General features: G+C 43.3%; 1 protein-coding gene across 2 annotated transcripts in view; it reads left to right on the top strand.

The window, feature by feature from the left end:
- The window catches only part of Slc23a2 (solute carrier family 23 member 2), a 113666-nt gene that overhangs the window by 57754 nt on the left and 38178 nt on the right, over positions 1-17734 (top strand). For both annotated transcript variants that reach the window (XM_026385813.2, XM_077799829.1), the window contains exons 4-6: positions 11898-11996; positions 12855-12971; positions 15868-16025. In XM_026385813.2, coding sequence (XP_026241598.1) covers positions 11898-11996; positions 12855-12971; positions 15868-16025 — 374 coding nt within the window. The remainder of the gene's footprint in view (positions 1-11897; positions 11997-12854; positions 12972-15867; positions 16026-17734) is intronic.

Raw genomic sequence — 17734 nt, forward strand, 5'->3', positions numbered from 1 at the left:
TTGAGGAGGAGTCAGGCAAATGAGGAACAGACAAGGTACATAGGACCAGAATTGGTGTTGGGTTGGATGTGAGTGGTGAGGTACAACCAGAAGTACAACCTGGAGAGAGTGTTAGGAGGAGGAGCGGTGCCTGGAAGTGTGGCCACTTTAAAAAGAAGGGGCAAGAACACCAATGTTCATAGCAGCATGGTTCACAATAGCTACACTGTGGAACCAACCTCGATGCCCTTCAGTAGATGAATGGATAAAGAAAATGTGGTATATATACACAATGGAATTTTCCTCAGCATTAAAAGAGAATAAAATCATGGCATTTGCAGGTAAATGCATGGAGTTGGAGAATATAATGCTAAGGGAAGTTAGTCAATCCCAAAAAACCAAAGGCCAAATGTTTTTTTTTTATTTAAGGAGGCTGATCCATAATGGGGATGGGGGTTGGGGGGCTATGGGAGGATCACATGAACTCTAGATAGGACAAAGGGGAGGGAGGGAAAGGTGGAGAACATGAGGGTAGGAAAGATGGGGGAGTGAGATGGACATCATTACCCTAAGTACATGTATGAAGACATGAATGGTGTGACTCTGTTATACAAGCAGAGATATGAAAAATTGTGCTCTATATGTGTAATATGAATTGTAATGTATTCTGATGTCATATGTAACAAAATAAAAATAAAATAAATGTGCTTGGGGAAAAAAAGGTGGGGGGAGATTGTCTCCTGGAAGTGACTCCAGGAGATCTGAGACCCCAAGGACTGTAGTCTGATGGGTTTGCTGAGCATAGTGGAGGTGAGTGTTGCAGAGGCCAGATGGTGAGCCCAGAGCCCACTGTGCCTGGCTGCTTTCCTTGTCCTTTCCCCTTCTCTGTTTTCTCTTCCCTTCCTTTATCTTTTTAAGTCAAGCAACCTTGACAGACATGGGTTGTTGGTGTGAATGAAGAGGCTATTTAATGGCAGCTTTGATTCCTCTAAACTCAGATTATGTGATGGCAAATTTGTTTTCCTTTTTTTGGCACTGGGGTTTGAACCCAGAGATGCAACATCTCCTGCCCTTTTTTATTTTTTGTTTTGAGGCAGGTTCTCACTGAGTTGCTGGGACTTGCCTCAAACTTGTGATTCTCCTGCCTCAATCTCCTGAGTAGGTGGGACTACAAGCATGTACCACCACGCCTAGCTGAATGTTTATTCTGAGCAATGAAAAGCTGGCAGAAAGGGTTTTGTTTTTTTTTTTTCTTTTTTAAATATCAGTAGTTCTATTCTGAAAACCAAACAGGGAAGCCCAGAACATGTTCTTGTTCTTTGACTTTGTCCAGGTGCCTTGGGCTTCCTTCTTGTACATTCCTAAGTAGAAGGTTAGATCTTAAAGTTGAAAGTCTTGGTTGGGTAATGATAATAGTTGTCTTAGGGTTGCCTCAATCTAAACATGACTTTTTGGGAACAGAGGGAGGCTCAGGCTAGTGTCACAAATATTGCTGAAGGGGCTGGGGATGTGGCTCAAGTGGTAGCGCGCTCGCCTGGCATGCGTGCGTCCCGGGTTCGATCCTCAGCACCACATACCAACAAAGATGTTGTGTCCGCCGAGAACTAAAAAATAAATAAATAATAAAAATTCTCTCTCTCTCTCTCTCTCTCTCTCTCCTCTCTAAAAATAAATAAATAAATAAATAAATAAATAATAAATTAAAAAAAAAGAAAAACAAATATTGCTGAAGTTCTCTTGAGATTATAGTTGATTAAATGGATTTGGGGACTTTGATTTAGATAGCTCTCATTACTTTACTTCTGTTACAATATCATTCAGATGTTATATTGGAAGTAAAAAGGATGAAAATAACAACAACAAAAAATAAAAGTTGTCTTAGAGAACATTCTCTTTTTATAAGAATAATAGACCCTTCTCAGAATCACACTGTTAATCCCAAGATCATAGTGTGAAAGGAGACCATTTCCTGGAGTCAGCCTAGAGAATTGGTGTAATTCTCCTCTTGCTGTAAGAAAAGTAGATTACTATGTATGGTTAGTGTATTATTAGTGTGTGGTCAGTATCTGTTACTGGGAACAGAGGTTCCATGATTTAGGGGAGTCGGTGCTCTTGACAGGTCAAAATAGAACAAAGAAGATGATCAGCCTTTTCCATTAGAAAAATAAGTTTTGAAAAGGAATTTACAGATATGTGCTTTGAAACACGAACATCAAAAAAGCTGAGAAGCAAATGAAGGTTTTTCTGCATGATAAGAGATCCTTTTCCTTACCCCCTTTTTCTAAGTTTTTGATCTCCTTAAAAAGTAATTTTTCTGTTTAGAATTTGAGGTTTCATATAGATTCTTACATTGCAGCTGACTTTAAATTTGAATAGTTGGTAATTTTAAACAAGAGATCAAGTATGCATCACCATGCCTGTATCTTATCACTGTGCTCTTGATTTTTGTTTTTTTGGGTTTTTTAAAATATATATAGTTTTTAGTTGTAGTTGGACACAACATCTTTATTTTTTTATTTTTATGTGGTGCTGAGGATTGGACCTAGTGTCTCGCATATGCTACGCAAGCGCTCTACCACCAAGCCACAACCCCATCGCAAGGAGACCTTTTTTTTAAAATCTGAAATCTCCATCTTGAGGGGCTTTGGGGTACCAACGGCTTTCATAACAGGAGAAGGGGTTCAATGGGACAAAAGGTAGGAAATAGACATGTGGATTCAGTTAGGTTGTATTAATCAGAAGCATGTTAAGTCCTTTCCTTGATGCTTACCTGGGCCACAGGTAACTTCTCAGTTTCTATTCCTGATGCAGGAAAGCAGTTACCAGGAAGTTGATTTTTAAAGGGGCTCTGTTTGGATTCTTTTTTTTTTTTTTTTAATATTTTTTAGTTGAAGGTGGACACAATACCTTTATTTTATTAATTTATTTTTATATGTGGTGCTGAGGATCGAACCCAGTGCCTCACATGTGCTAGACGAGCTCTTTACCACTGAGCCAAACCTCAGCCCCTGGATTCTTTTAAGTGCAGAGCAATCCATGGTACAAATATACCATCATTTATTTAATCCCTGTTGATAGACATCTAAATTATTTCTGATATTTTGCTGTTACCAGTAGCACCGCAGTGACTAACCTTGCACATAAGTCATTTCGCTCAGATGTAATTGAAGGATAAATTTCCAAGAGTGGGATTGTTGGGTCAGAGGAGCAAACCCTGGAAAGTAGAGGGGTGCCACCAATTGCCTTCGGTTAAGGTAATTTCATCAGCAGCGTATGAATGAATGCCTGTTTCCCACATGCTGGGCAGCAGAATGTGTGGTCTCTGCCAATGTAGTAGGTGGAAAAAAGTTTCTTATCATGGTTTAATTTGTGTCTTACAAGTAAGGTTGAACATTTGAAAATATGGGCCATTTATATTTCCATGGTTGTTTTCCTGTTGGAACATTGACCTTTCTTATAGCTGAGAATTCAGTTTGGTAACCATGACATGCTCCTGTCATCTCTTAGGTGGCCTTAGGATCTTTTCTGGTCTGAGTTTCACAGGGCTGTGTCTGGTGATAGGCTTTTTACCTGCAGAATCTGGAAATGGTGCAGAGTGCCACATGACTGGTACTGGGAGTGTGCCAGAAGCCTAGCCCACTCTTGAGATGACCGATTAATCTATTAATCACTTGAATGGCTTATTCATTCATAAGGGCTGGGCTCTAATCTCCTCTTAAAGGTCCCACCTGGTCCTACCTCTTAATATTTCATATTGGGAATTAAATTTCAACATGAGTTTTAGAAGGAGCAGACCATATTTCAAACCACAGCATCTCTAGTTAACTACTTATAAGCCTCACCTCAGAGAGATGTTGACCAAGTGTCCAGCCCAGTGCTTGACTTGAATATGTGCCAGGCCGACACTAACCACCCCCACCACTATCCATTTCGGGCTGCGTGTGGGAGCAGGAACACAAACTATGCGGCGACGTTTTCAGTGTGGGATAGCGACAGGCGTATCACCCCATCCGGTGCTTAGGGGCTGAGGGCTAGAATTAGGGAAGTGAGCACCTTCTGGCTCCTCTCAAAGGAAAAGTGGTGCTGAGGATAGGAGGGGCCACACGGGGAGCCCTGAGGCTGCTCTGGCTGCTGCACCTCCAGAAGTCCCCTGGAGAAGTCGGGAGTTGGCAGTGCAGGTGCAAGAGGCTAAACTTCCTGGGGTCTGTGGGCTGCAGTGTCGACTGCTCCTGATGGTTTTGCTTGCATGTGGCTACCAGGGGTGTCAGTGGGGGCCATATTGTTTGAAAAGGTAGTGAAAACGAGATTTGGGGTTTTGGAACACCCATCCACTTCAGGGCAGTGAGTGGTATGTTAGAGCTGTGAGCTGCAGCTTTTGGGGTGTGCTGACCTGAGATTGACTGCCTCTGGAGGTTTGGCATATGTCGCAGTGTGCTCACCTTGAGTTATTTTTCATGGTAGTTGATTTTGTTGATTTGTTTTTTTGGTTTGATTGGTGGGGAGTGTTGTTTGCAGTGTTGGGAATCAAGCCCAGGGCTTTATGCCTGCTAGACTAGCCCTGTACCACTGAGGTACATGCCCAGCCCTTAATTTTGGAATTTCTAATAATATTGAAGGCAAGTGGAAGATTGTTTATGTTCATTAAAGAGGGGCTTGAAATATAGACTGGGGAAATACTGATTTCAATATTTTTAGTCTTTTTTCAAATTACACTTTAATTTGTAGGACAGGTCGGATTATCAGAGGAAATTATCTTGTGTAGATCTGCTGTAAGGGGGCTTATGAATTGTGTGTTACCTTTCTATTAAAAGAGCAGAAAGCTATTAATTTGAGGGAACTTTATTACTTTACTCTGAAAGTGATGGGCTTAGTGTAAAGTGTTTCATGGAGCTTCCAGACATGTTACTGTGGTAGGTGGGTTATAGAAGATCCTGAATAGGTGGGAAATTTGAGTTCTGAATCCTTTGATCAGAGGTGTGGGGTTCTAGGTGCCTCTGCCCTCTGCCTGTAGGAGCACCCCCAATATCTCAGGAGAGCTGCTTTTGGAACAAGCACAACATTGGCTTAGCTTAGCAGAAATAAAGCACTTGAGCAAAAAAGAGCCATTTCCTGAGCCATAGACACCCCCCCACCCCCAGAGTCAAAATAGCACTCACTGTGTTTTGGAGACAGACAAGAATCAACCAACAAATTGAAATAAAAAACCTGCTTTCAGAGCTGATGAAATGCCTGCATAGTAGTGGTTTGGGAAACAAATTTGGTTTCAAACAGTTTTAGAGGGAAAAAGGACCTCTTGTTCCCAAAAGGGTTATAAATAAGTCATCTTCTAACATTTTTATAAAAACATGATTAATTTCCTGAGAGGAGAGACGCCAAATTTCTCCCGTTATCTGTGTTGTTCCTAATAGCACAAACTAAAGCCAGGCTTCATTAGTTTAGAAAGCTTTCTAAGATATGTTTTATTTCCTGGTTAAAACAACATTTAGAGGTCCACAAATGTGAAACTCATACTATCAGCAACATTTTTCATCTTTTCCCGTAAAAGAAAAAAACAACTCAATGTCTTTCTCAAAGAATTTATTTAATGTTTGATTTTATTCCCCCCTAGTGCTGGGGATCCAACCCAGGGCCTCCTACCCCTGAGTACTCCCAGCCTGAACATTTTGATTTTTAAAATTAAATTTCATGTGCCTTTTCAAAAGTACATCCTTGAAATAAGTGGATTTCAACAACCAAAGGAAACAAGATTAGTAAAATAGATTCATATTTTGAATAGAATTCTTTGCCTTTGAGCACTAAAATTTAGGCAGCTCCTTGGACATTAACAAAAGATCAGGTGTCAGGCAAGAGCCGCCCCTGAGGGTGCCCTGTCTCTCATGGCCTCAGCCCCTTTTTGTGCCCAGTCTTCCTGGTTTGTTCCCATTACCAGTGGGAGCTCTGGTGGCGCGAGGGAGACATGTTCCTGTCCTTCAGGGAGAAGGGAGGTGGATGGGCCCCACCTCAGCTCTGCTGTCGGAAGTCAGCAGGTACAAGGTGGGCCTCGAGGTCCCTAGGACAGGTAGACCTTGTGCACATTCTTTAGAAACCCCAGGTTATTTAGGTCAGTAATATTTATAGTTAAGTAAACTTCCTAGACCTCCTAGGAAAGAAAACTTCCTTTGTAGGGTGTGATTTCTATGCCCCCTATGCCAGTCTCTTTGGAACCTGCATCTCTGTCTGCCCAGCCATCCTCTGGCCAGGGCGGGGGTGTTGCCCACTGTACTGTTACAGTGTCTGCCCACCGCCCCCACAGCTCTGTAGGAGCTACGGCTCCCATCCAGGCACCCCCGCCGTCCATAACCGTGTCCTCTTTCTCTCTTGAACCTTACCTTGGCCACTGTTAAAATCTCAATCCAGGCCACTGTCCTTGTCCTGAACAGTCAGCCTGCCTCTGCTCTTCTCGTCTTCCCCTTATTTCCCAGCACCCATCCGTTCTCCCTGCTGCAGCCAGAGTGGCTATTCAAAGCACATATCTGATTGTAGATTCCCATGTTTGGCATCCCTTCATGGTTCCCTGCTACTTCCTATGGTAAGTTGGAATTCCTTAGCCACATGCCCCTCTAGACTGAACTTCTCGGGGTGCAATAGGACTACGTCCTCATTGCTTGGGACATGGCCAGGATTTGTTGAACGAGTATGCAAGCCTTTATTTAGGCTGAAGAATGTCTATTTCTTATTTATTTGGTACTGGGGATTGGACCCAGGAGTGCTTTACCACTGAGCTACACCCCCAGTCCTGTTTTGCTTTTTTTTTTTTTTTTTTTTTTTGCCCCTGGAGACTGGATCTCATAGTTGCTGAAGCTGCCCTTGAACTTGCAGTCCTCCTCTCAAGTCACTGGGATTACAGGGTGCTTCAGTAGGCCTGGCAGTGTCTGCATTTTATAGTACTTAATTCATGTGTGTGTGAGAGCAGAAAGAGCAGTAAGAAGTGCTAACTCTTGCCGATGTCTGTCTTCCTTGGTGCCATATAAATTAAAAAATTATTGAGGCGAGGTTTGCATAGCATAAAATTAACCATGTGAAAGTGAACAGTTCATTGACATTTAACACAGTCACAGTGTTGTGCAACCACCATCTCAGCTAGTTCAAGAACATTTCCATCACCCCATAAGGCATTCTGTACTCAGGGAGCAGTTATTTCTCCAGCAATCCAGGATGAATGCCGGGGAAGGGTAGCCTCAGCTCACACAGGACTTCAAACCAGACCTGGGTTTCTCTGATTTAATAACTAAGTGCCCTTGTTTTAGGAGAGCTCATCTGAATGTGCACGCCTCATGGCTTCTCAGTGTGTTGAGTGCTGTTTTGATATGGTTTGGAGTGTAGTGCCCGTTGCAAGTTAGTTTCCTGTGTGGATCTGAACTTGGCTGGAAGTGTGTATCTGGCTTAGCAGCTAGTTTTATAAGGAAAACTAATGCCACAAACCCAGGTGGCTTGTGTATAAGCTGTAGCATGATTTAGCAATAGTTTTAAAGATAGATTTTTTTTTAAAACACTGTAAGAAAATTCTGCCCTGTAAGTATGCATAGTGTCACTTGAGATCTCTGGAATACTTTAAAACCAGCCTCAGACTTGGATGATAATCTTTTTTTTTTTTTTTTAAAGAGAGAGAGAGAGAAATTTTTTTTAAATATTTATTTTTTAGTTTTCGGTGGACACAATATCTTTTATTTTTATGTGGTGCTGAGGATTGAACCCATTGCCCCGTGCATGCCAGGTGAGCGCGCTACCACTTGAGCCACATCCCCAGCCCCGGGGATAATCTTTATGATCTTGAAAGAACCGTTTAATTTTTTCACTGTTCTCATTTCTTTGACTAAAAGTTAAGTAGATTGAGAAGGTCCTGAGAGATTTCCAATCTACACTAAGCTTCTTAGACCTTTTGTCTTTTAAGTTCTTTTTCCTTGTAGAAATAAATTGTACTCATTAGAGAAAATTGCCAAAATAAACTAGGGGAAAAGAAGGTAAAAAATTCAGGACTATTGATTAAAAAACAACCACTGCTAATATTTGGAAGTAATATGCAATAACATATGGATACATACTGATTATAAAAGATCCAAACATCCAAGGAGGGTTCTGAGGAAGAAGGTGTCTGCCATAGCTGTCTTGTCTCAGGGGCACTCTTCCTACTGATTTGTGATTTTTCTGGATCCTTTACCTTTGCACAGGTAAGCAGGTTATTAAAACTTTATTTATTTACCATTTTAAATTTTTGAATGTGTTCTAGTTACACATGACAGTAGAATACATTTATGCACTTTGATATATCATACACAGATGGGATATAATTTCTCATTTTTTCTGAGTATACATGTTTTAGAATCATATTGGTCATGCAGTCACATATATACATAAAGTAATAATGCCTGCTTCCTTCTATTATCTTTTCTATCCCCACATCCCCTCCCCTCCCCTCCCTTCACTTCCCTCTACCTAATCTAAGGTAATTCTTCTCTAGTGCCCTCTGCCTTATTGTGAATCAGCATCCACATATTAGAGAAAACATTTGACCTTTGGTTTTTTGGGGATTGGCTTATTCCACTTAGCATGATATTCTCCAACTCCATTCATTTACTGGCAAATGCCATAATTTCATTCTTCTTTAAATCTGGATAATGTTCCATTGGGGGGGAAAAATATATATATACATATCACATTTTCTTTATCCATTCATCTGTTGAAGGACACCTAGGTTGGTTCCATAATCTAGCTGTTGTGAACTGAGCTGCTATAAACATTGCCATGGCTGTATTACTATAGTAAGCTGATTTTAAGACTTAAGGGCCTTGGACATGCTAGGCAAGTACTATAGTGCTGAGCTACATCCCCCAGCCCAATATCTATCTTTTTGATGAATATTTAGGTTTTCCCTAAGTATTCAATAATTCAAACAATGCTGCAGTGGTCAACTTCAAACACACATACCCTAGGCATGGATGTTTCTCAAGAATGAGTTTGTATGCATGCCGTTGCTAGATCCAGAAAAATACCTGTTTTAAATCCCTTCTCCATATCACCCCTCACAAAGACGATTCCACCAAGAACATAGGATGGTTGCTGTCCCCCACACCCTGGTCAACCCTAGGTTCATCTTTTAAATTCTTCAAATCTGTGTTAAAAAAATAAATTTCATATTACACGTCATTTTTTAACTTAATGTTCAAGTTTCCTTGATATTACAAACTAATTTTTCTTGTATTCTGGATGTAAATAAATGGTTTCTAACTAATTACTTGTTATACTTAGGCAGTGATTACTTTCTTTGGGTTTAAGCCTTTTTGGTTTCCAGTTTTGCTTCTTCAGGAAAGATTGCTAGGAACGGAAACATTTGCCTGAAGAGTAAAAATATTAACGTTCCTGCTGCAGGATGGTGGAACCCAAGATGAGCATGCTGCCCCTCACCAAGGGCAGGCAGAGAAGGGACTGCTGGGTGCCAGGTGTCTCCTTTGAACTTACCCCAGACGGGTTCTGGTCTTTATGTGGGAGACCCAGAAACTGAATATGAATTGAATATGAATTGGTACTGTTAATAATCTAGCCTGTTGGTGTGTGCTCCCACCTGGGGCACGAGGGGAGCCCACACAACAGGCTAGTTTATGTAAGGGCAGTGAGTGTTAACTAAGCTGGCGAGCTAGTCGGGGAAGAGCAGGGTTCCAGTTCCTCTAACTGAAGTTCCTCCTTCCAGGGCAGCCGTCAGGTGGTTTCTCGGAAGGGATCTTCTCTGAGCGGCTTTGGGGTATTCTCTTCTGTTCGGTGATGATGGCCTGGTCATCTAAACAGCAGTGCTGGCCTCTCAGCACTGTGCCTCTTCCCCTGGCCTGAGGCTTCTTCGGGATATTGCATTCTGGTCTCCTCTGGCTGAGCTTCCGAGAGACCCGTCTTCACCCCGTGAGACACGACACTGCCTCCATCAAAAACGCAGGCCCTGGTCGCTGTTGCAGCACAGTGACAGCCTCACGATTTCCTTTAAGAGGGCTGGGGATATAGCTCAGCTGGCGGAGTGCTTGCCTCGCATGTTCAAGGCCCTGGGTTCAGTCCCCAGCACCACAACAAAACTAAACAAAAACTGGAATTTCATTTAAGAAGACTAAAACTTCACTGCTATGATGGGGGAATTGCATACTTTGGACCCTTATGAGCCTTACAGAGGCTTTTTTAAAAGGAAAAAACAAGTTTCTCCACAGCAGAGTGTTAAGTGCTGACACAGCCTCTTTTTCTTTTATTTGTTCTTTTCAGATATGTACAATGACAGTAGAGTGTATTTTGACCTATTATACATACATGGAGTAAAACTTATTCTAAGTAGGACTCCATTCTTGTTGAACAGGATGTAGAATTTCACTGGTCCTGTATTCATATATGAATGTAGGAAACTTAGGTCTGATTCATTCCACTGTCTTTCCTATTCCAGTACCTCTCCCTTCCCTTCCCCTCATTCCCCTTTGTCTAACCCAATGAACTTTTATTCTCACGCCCCCATTGTGTGTTAGCATCCGCATATCAGAACATTCGACCTTTGGTTTTTTGGGATTGGCTTATTTCGCTTAGCAGGATACTCTGCAGTTCCATCCGTTTACTGGCAAATGCCATAATTTCATTCTTCTTTATGGCTGAGTAATATTGCATTGTGTATAAATACCACATTTTCTTTATCCATTCATCTGTTGAAGAGCACCTAGATTGGTTCCATAGCTTAGCTCTTGTGAATTACACTGCTACAAACATTGATGTGGCTGTATCACTGTTATATGCTGATTTTTAAGTCCTTTGGGTATATAGTGAGTCAAATGATGGTTCTATTTCAGGTTTTCTGAGGAATTTCCATACTACTTTTCAGAATGGTTGCACCAATGTGCAGTCCCACCAGCAATTTTTCCTACATCCTCACCAACATTTATTGTTATTTGTATTCTTGATAATTGTCATTCTGACTGGAATGAAATCTTAGTGCAGTTTTAATTTGTATTTCTCTAATTGCTAGAGATTGTATTGCTCTAATTGTTTGAACCTTTTTTTAAAAAATGCATTTGTTGACCAATTTTATTTCTTCTGTGAAGTGCCTGTTCAATGCTTTCCTATTTATTGATTGGTTTATTTATTTATTTATTATTTATATTTGGTGTTAAGGTTTTGAGTTTTTTTAGTACAAGAGATTGAACCCAGAGGCACTTTACCACTAAGCCACAACACCCCCAGCCCTTTTTAATATTTTATTTAGCAACAGGGTCTTGCTGAGTTACTTAGGGTCTTGCTAAATTGCTGAGGCTGGCTTTGAACTTGTGATCCTTCTGCCTCAGCCTCTTGGGCTGCTGGGATTACAATGTGTGCGCCACCATACCCAGCTGGTGTTGAAGCTTTTTGAGTTCCTTTTTTTTTTTAATACCTTTATTTATTTGTTTGTTTTTTATGTGGCGCTGAGGATACACCTCTATTATCTATCTATCTATCTATCTATCTATCTATTTTTATGTGGTGCTGAGGATCGAACCCAGGGCCTCAAACATGCTAGGCAAGCGCCTTACCACTGAGCCATGACCCTAGCCCTTGAGTTCTTTTTATATCCCGGAGATCAGTGCTCTATCTGAGGTGCAGATGGCAACGATTTTCTCCCATTCTGTGGGTTCCCTCTTCACATTCTTGATTGCCTTCTTTACTGTGAAGAAGTGTTTTAGTTTGATACGATCCCACTATTGATCTTCAATTTTACTTCTTGCGCTTTAGGATTCTTGATGTAGAATTTGGTTCCTAAGCTGATGTGATGGAAGAACGTTGGGCCTACATTTTCTTTGTGTTGGTGCAGAGTCTTTGGCCCAATGCCTAGGTCCTTGATCCACTTTGAATTTTGTGACACAGCCTCTTAATGGAGGGTTTCTCTTCAGGTGGTGATCAATGGAGGGGCCACGTCCACTGGTGAGCAGGACAATGAAGACACAGAGCTCATGGCAATCTACACTACAGAAAATGGCATTGCTGAAAAGGTACTGTCATGTCCCATGTCCCTGCCTCTGCCCTGGACCCCATGCTGCAGGGATGGGGATGTCCTTGGACGGGGACTCTGGGTCTACCCTCCTGTGCAGGGCTATGTCTGTGGATCTGTTCTCTTTTTAATGGAGAGAGGAATCATATTTACTGGTTTTTAGTTGTCTTAATGGTAGTTAAGATGTGAATGTTATAGAGTTCATTATCTAGATGTTTTGAAAAGCCTCACCCAGGATGCCAGAGAGAAGAGGTTAAGAGCTTGAGGACTGAAGTGGGTTCTGGCTGTGAATCTGACTCAAACCCTAAGGGTCTATATACATTAGAGCCCCACCCCCTATTGTTGTCTGAGCAACAGTGTTTGGGCCAGTAGGAACTGGGTTTTAGTTGTCTTAATGGTAGTTAAGATGTGAACCTTATAGTGTAGACTTTATTTTTAGATACAAAGATGCTCTCCTTACCAGGGATGCAATGGGATGGGGTTGGGTGGGAGGGGCAGACCAGTGCTTTTTGTTTGAAAGCAGTTGACGTTTTTACAACATCTGTTCACTGGAGGTCTCAGGGTGTCACTTTACAGTACCAAACCCTGGAGCGAGCATCTCTGTCCAACTAGGAGGATCCACTGATTTGGAGAGAAGCTCTGAGCAAGCTGAGTGCTTAGGGGGATGAGTTGATACCAAGGGACCCAGAATCCCACTGAATCAGTGTACTTGACCCTCGCCTCAGATGTGGCCAAGGCTCAAGATTTAAAGAAAGGCAGCCTGGAGGTTAGAGTTATTTCTCAGCAACAGCGGGCTGTACGGAGCTGAATGCACCTCGTCTGGGCCTTCACTAATTATGTCCTTTCCCCTCACCCACAGAGCTCTCTTGCAGAGACTCTGGACAGCACTGGCAGTCTGGACCCCCAAAGGTCAGACATGATTTACACCATAGAAGATGTTCCTCCCTGGTACCTGTGCATATTTCTGGGGTTGCAGGTAAGATGGTGCCTTCAGAATGTGTAACCACTGTCAGATGCCTGAATTGTCAAACACCTGAGTTTTTGGAAAATTCAAATTTGAATTTTATTTATTGAATATTTTATTATAAATTTACTCTTAAGAGTGTTAAATGGGAATTTAAAAAAAATATTTTTAAGTTGTTAATAGACCTTTATTTATTTATATGTGGTGCTGAGAATCGAACCCAGTGCCTCACAGTGCCAGGCAACTGTGCTTCTGCTCAGCTCCAGCCCATGAATGGGAATTATTTATTTATTTATTTCTATGTGATGCTGAGGATTGAACCCAGTGCCTTGCATATGGTAGGTGAGTGCTCTACTGCTGAGCCCCAGCCCCCCATGAATGGGAATTTTTTTTAACATCAATTTCAAAATAGCAGAGGAAGCCTGGTACAGTGGCGCATGCTTGTAATCCCACCAGCTTTGTAGGCTGAGGCAGAAGGATTATAAGTTCAAAGCCAGCCTCAGCAACTTAGCAAGATCCTGTCTCAAAATAAAATGGGGCTGGGGATGTGGCTCAGTGGTAAAGAACCCCTGGGTTCAATCCCTGGTACCAAAAAAAAATAAAAAAGGCAGAGCAAGAGAAAAACTGGGAAAAGAAAGAAAAAAAATGTTCAGGGAATAATGAAGGGGGAAGAATAAGATGGTAGTAGAAATACAAAAGAAGGCTAGTTGCAGTGGTGCTTTCCTTTAATCTCAATGATTCTGGAGGCTGAGGCAGAAGGGTTACAAGTTCGAGGCCAGCCTCTGCAACTTAGCAAGACCTTGACTCCAAATAAAAAGGACTGGAGTTGTAGCTGTGGTCGAATACCTCTGGGTTCAATCCCTGAAACCAAAGAATGAAGAAAGAAGGGGAAAAAAAAGGAATAGAAGGTAAAATAGAAGAAAGCAGGGCTGGGGATGTGGCTCAAGCGGTAGCGCGCCATGCCTGGCATGCGTGCGGCCCGGGTTCGATCCTCAGCACCACATACCAACAAAAGATGTTGTGTCCGCCGAGAACTAAAAAATAAATATTGAAAATTCTCTCTCTCTCTCTCTCCTCTCTCACTCTCTCTTAAAAAAAAAAAAAAAAAGAAAAGAAAGCAGACCAACACAGAGGGATTGATTTTTACTGCCCATTCCTGTCTTGGCTAAATCCAGTCCACAGTCACGGCAAACTCTGCCATGAAATATGAGTAACCCTGAAAAGTGCCCTTTTGGCCAGAACATAACTGGAAAGTCTTACCTTTAAAAAAGAAGGGAAACTTGGCTAGGGCTATAGAAGTGGCCACTTTGTCTTGAAGGGCAGGTAGGCTGGGGGACAAGGCGAGGTGACACACGGAGGCCTTCTTCATGCTTGATACTTTCCCTTCTCTCTCTAGCTCCTTTTCCCACTTAAAGGCTTAAAGTTTTTTTTGGAGAAAGGGGACAAGGCAGGAAGCTCTTTCCTCAGTGGCACCTCCTGGCCTTCATTTGCTCTGTTGTTTTAGCTTAGACCCTGTTCTGAGGTCTGACTTTCTATTTTCCCTTTCTCAAGTTTGCATGATCAGTTGCCCTAGGGTTTCTCACAAGCTGTGAAAGTTGGTCTCAGAGCCCAGACACATTTGCTTATGTGGAAGTGGGGTTGTGCCTGCTGACCTGGTGCTTTGGTCACGTTTCCAGGCCCTGCCCTCCCTTTAGGTGTCAGAACTCATGGCAGCCTTCATCAAAGGTGTCTAGCAAAGGAGCAGTCAGAGCCAAAGGAGCTGAGCACTCTTAGTGAATACTTAACCTTGGGCCGAGTATCCTGAACCAAGTGCCGAAAACCTGCTGTTTGTAATCTTCCTATTGTAGATGTGTCTAAAAGTCTCCCCTAGTTACACAGGAGTGAAAAATCCTGCCTGTGTACTGCTCTTCTTGATAATGTGTAGTACACAAACTGAGTAGCCTGTTTCATCGCCAAGGAAACACCTGTACTGTTGGGCTTCATGGGCTGCAGGCAACGTGTTTGGCAAACATGGGCAGATGGGAAAGCTGTGAGGAAGAAAAGTAGGGAGTTTGCGGAACAGAAATGAGAACCAGCCAAGCAGAGAAGTGAGTTGTGAGTGCTGGGACTGTCCAGAGTCACAAGGAGTGGGGAGGGGTCCTCAAAGATGGAGCCACTGTGTCTTTACCTGTCTTGACAAGAACAGAAAAATGCTGTGTCTGCTGAACAATACCAGACCATAGAAAAATCTGGAAAACACCCTATGCAATGAAGCTTATGTAGCTTTAATCCCCTGACCTGAAAGAATTAAAAAAGAGCAAATAGGGCTGGGGATGTGGCTCCGTGGTAGAGCGTTTGCCTAGCATGTGTGAAGCACTGGGTTTGATCCTTAGCACGACATAAAAATAAATAAATAAAATAAAGATATTGGGTCCATCTACAACTAAAAATATATATTTTTTAAAAAGCAAGAAACTATAGACTGTCTTAGTAATGCAGATTAAAAAATACTAGCAGATCAACTCCTAGAATAAAAGTACAGCCTGACTAACCAGGGTTTATTTGAAGAACGTGGGAGTGGTTCAACATAACAAAGTTAACGGATAAGAGGAGAAAGACCCAGTGCCAATAAAGCTTTGGGGCAGGGGAGCAGGTGTCTCCAGTAAAAATACATAAGCTGTCTTGAGTCCTTCCTTTGTGCTGGCCTGGATTCATGAAACTAGTAAGTCATCATATAAGGGGGAAACAGGATAAGAAAACACAATGAAAAGGAAAAAAAAAATGTGATTTGGCACATGAGAAATCGAAGAGATTCTTCATGTGAACTGTGTTTATATATTTGAGATACTAGAGGAGCAAGGCTGGGATAAAACCAGGAGCAAATGAGGGAGGGTTCCTCTTTCCCTCTCGTCTCTTCTCTCACCCACAGCACTACCTGACGTGCTTCAGCGGCACCATTGCAGTGCCCTTCCTGCTGGCCGACGCCATGTGTGTGGGGTATGACCAGTGGGCCACCAGCCAGCTCATCGGGACCATTTTCTTCTGCGTGGGAATCACAACTTTGCTGCAGACAACCTTTGGCTGCAGGTGAGGCTGGTGTGTTAAAGGGGGATGCCGAAACCCATAAGGCACTGAGCCGTGCCAGTTGCCCTAGGCTTCTTGGAAGAACCAGCAGGACTTGGGACAGGGTCCTGTTTGCCATTGGTCCCCACCCCACCCCTACAAGGTTCCCCTCCACGTTTGTCCTCTTGGTGAAGAGCACTACCTGTCCCAGTTGTGCAGCCTGGAAACTCGGCCTCTCTCCTGTTTCTCTGTTGGCTGGCAAGTCACGTCCTGTCTCCCACACGCCTCCCACCTCCTCCTGTAGTTCAGACTTGGACAGTTCCGCCAGGTTCCCAGTTGGTCTCTTTGCCTCCAGGGCTCCTCATTCTTACTCACTCTATACCCTATCCCTGCCCTGGCCTCGTTCCATATTTCTGCCTCCACCTCTTCCTTGGGCTGACCAGGCTGAAGTTCCACTCCTTGTTTTAACTGAGATGTACCTGGTGTCTGTGTCCCTTGCTCTCTGCCTCTTCTGTTTTCAGCTGTGTCTCTGAGTCCTGCCTTCTGCCATCTCTGTGTGCCCTGCCATCCCACCCTGCTGTGTCTTTGCCTCCCCACCCACCCAGCGCACACCTGCTCATCTTCTGTTCTGGCTTGCCCTTCCCTCCTCTGATGCGTGCTCAACTCCTCAAAAGCTTCTGCCATTCTCTGGATTCCCACATGTGCACTTTATGTTCATTCCTCTCATGCTGCTTTATTATACCCTGCCCTTTTTGTTTTATGTCTCTTTGTCACTGCCTTATGCTGCCCTCCCCGATGCCAGGGCTTTAGCTTGTCCTCTTTCTGTATCCCTAGTGCCCAACTTAAGTGAATGTGGAGCTAGCCCAGGGAGGGATGGAAGTATCCTTTCCTTCCTCCTCCTGCAAGCTTGCCTTTTCCTCTCTGCTCCATCTTCTGCCCTCTTCATAGCACAGCTTCTTACTTTCCTAAGACTCTGCTGGGGTGTGGTAGGAAGTCCACACTGGCTGGACTGTCTCGAGTAAGCATTCAGGTTCTGTCTCTTGCTCCATCAAAAATAGTCTGAGTTAGGGTTGGCCTTCTCTGGGGGAAGTAGCTGAGAGAGGAACACAGCAGAGAAGGCAGGTGGGAGTCGTGGTCTGCATTCTGAAAGACCCAGAGTCAAGAGGGTTACCCTTTTTGGGGGACAGTGAGCAGTGCTGAGTGTTCTTGTTGCAGTGTGGGTGGTGTCTTGAGAGAGTAGAAGGTAGCTCCCTCTCAGGTCTGCTGGTAGAGGGAAGCCATGTGCACTGAAGGCCCCTCTGGACAGCCTATAGTCACCATGCCTGACAAAAGGGAGGGTCTCCTCGGGGAACCTAGAGGAAAGGGACAGGGTTGTCATTGTCCTGCTGAGGAAGGAGCTGAGCCCAGGCCTTTGATGGATCACTTGAGCCAGACAGTTGAAAGTGGTGACAGCACCATTGGGTCTTTGGGCACAGCATTTGTATCCCTGTGTTGCAAGACCTGAGTGGATGAAGGTGATTTAGTTGGCTGGGGGACATGGTCCTTACCAGTGAACTTGTATGCCAATCTGTAAATTCAGGAACTGCCTGTAGATGGGATGGTTGGCTGAGCTGGAGAGGGTAGAAGGTGTGTTTACTGCAGTACTGTCTGCCTCACTCACTTGGGGCTGCATCTCCACATCATGCCAAGGGCTAACCTGGCCAGCCTTTGTGCCAGGTAAGCAGAGCTGCCTA

Source organism: Urocitellus parryii, chromosome 6 (assembly GCF_045843805.1).
Source record: "Urocitellus parryii isolate mUroPar1 chromosome 6, mUroPar1.hap1, whole genome shotgun sequence".
Classification (NCBI taxonomy): domain Eukaryota; kingdom Metazoa; phylum Chordata; class Mammalia; order Rodentia; family Sciuridae; genus Urocitellus; species Urocitellus parryii.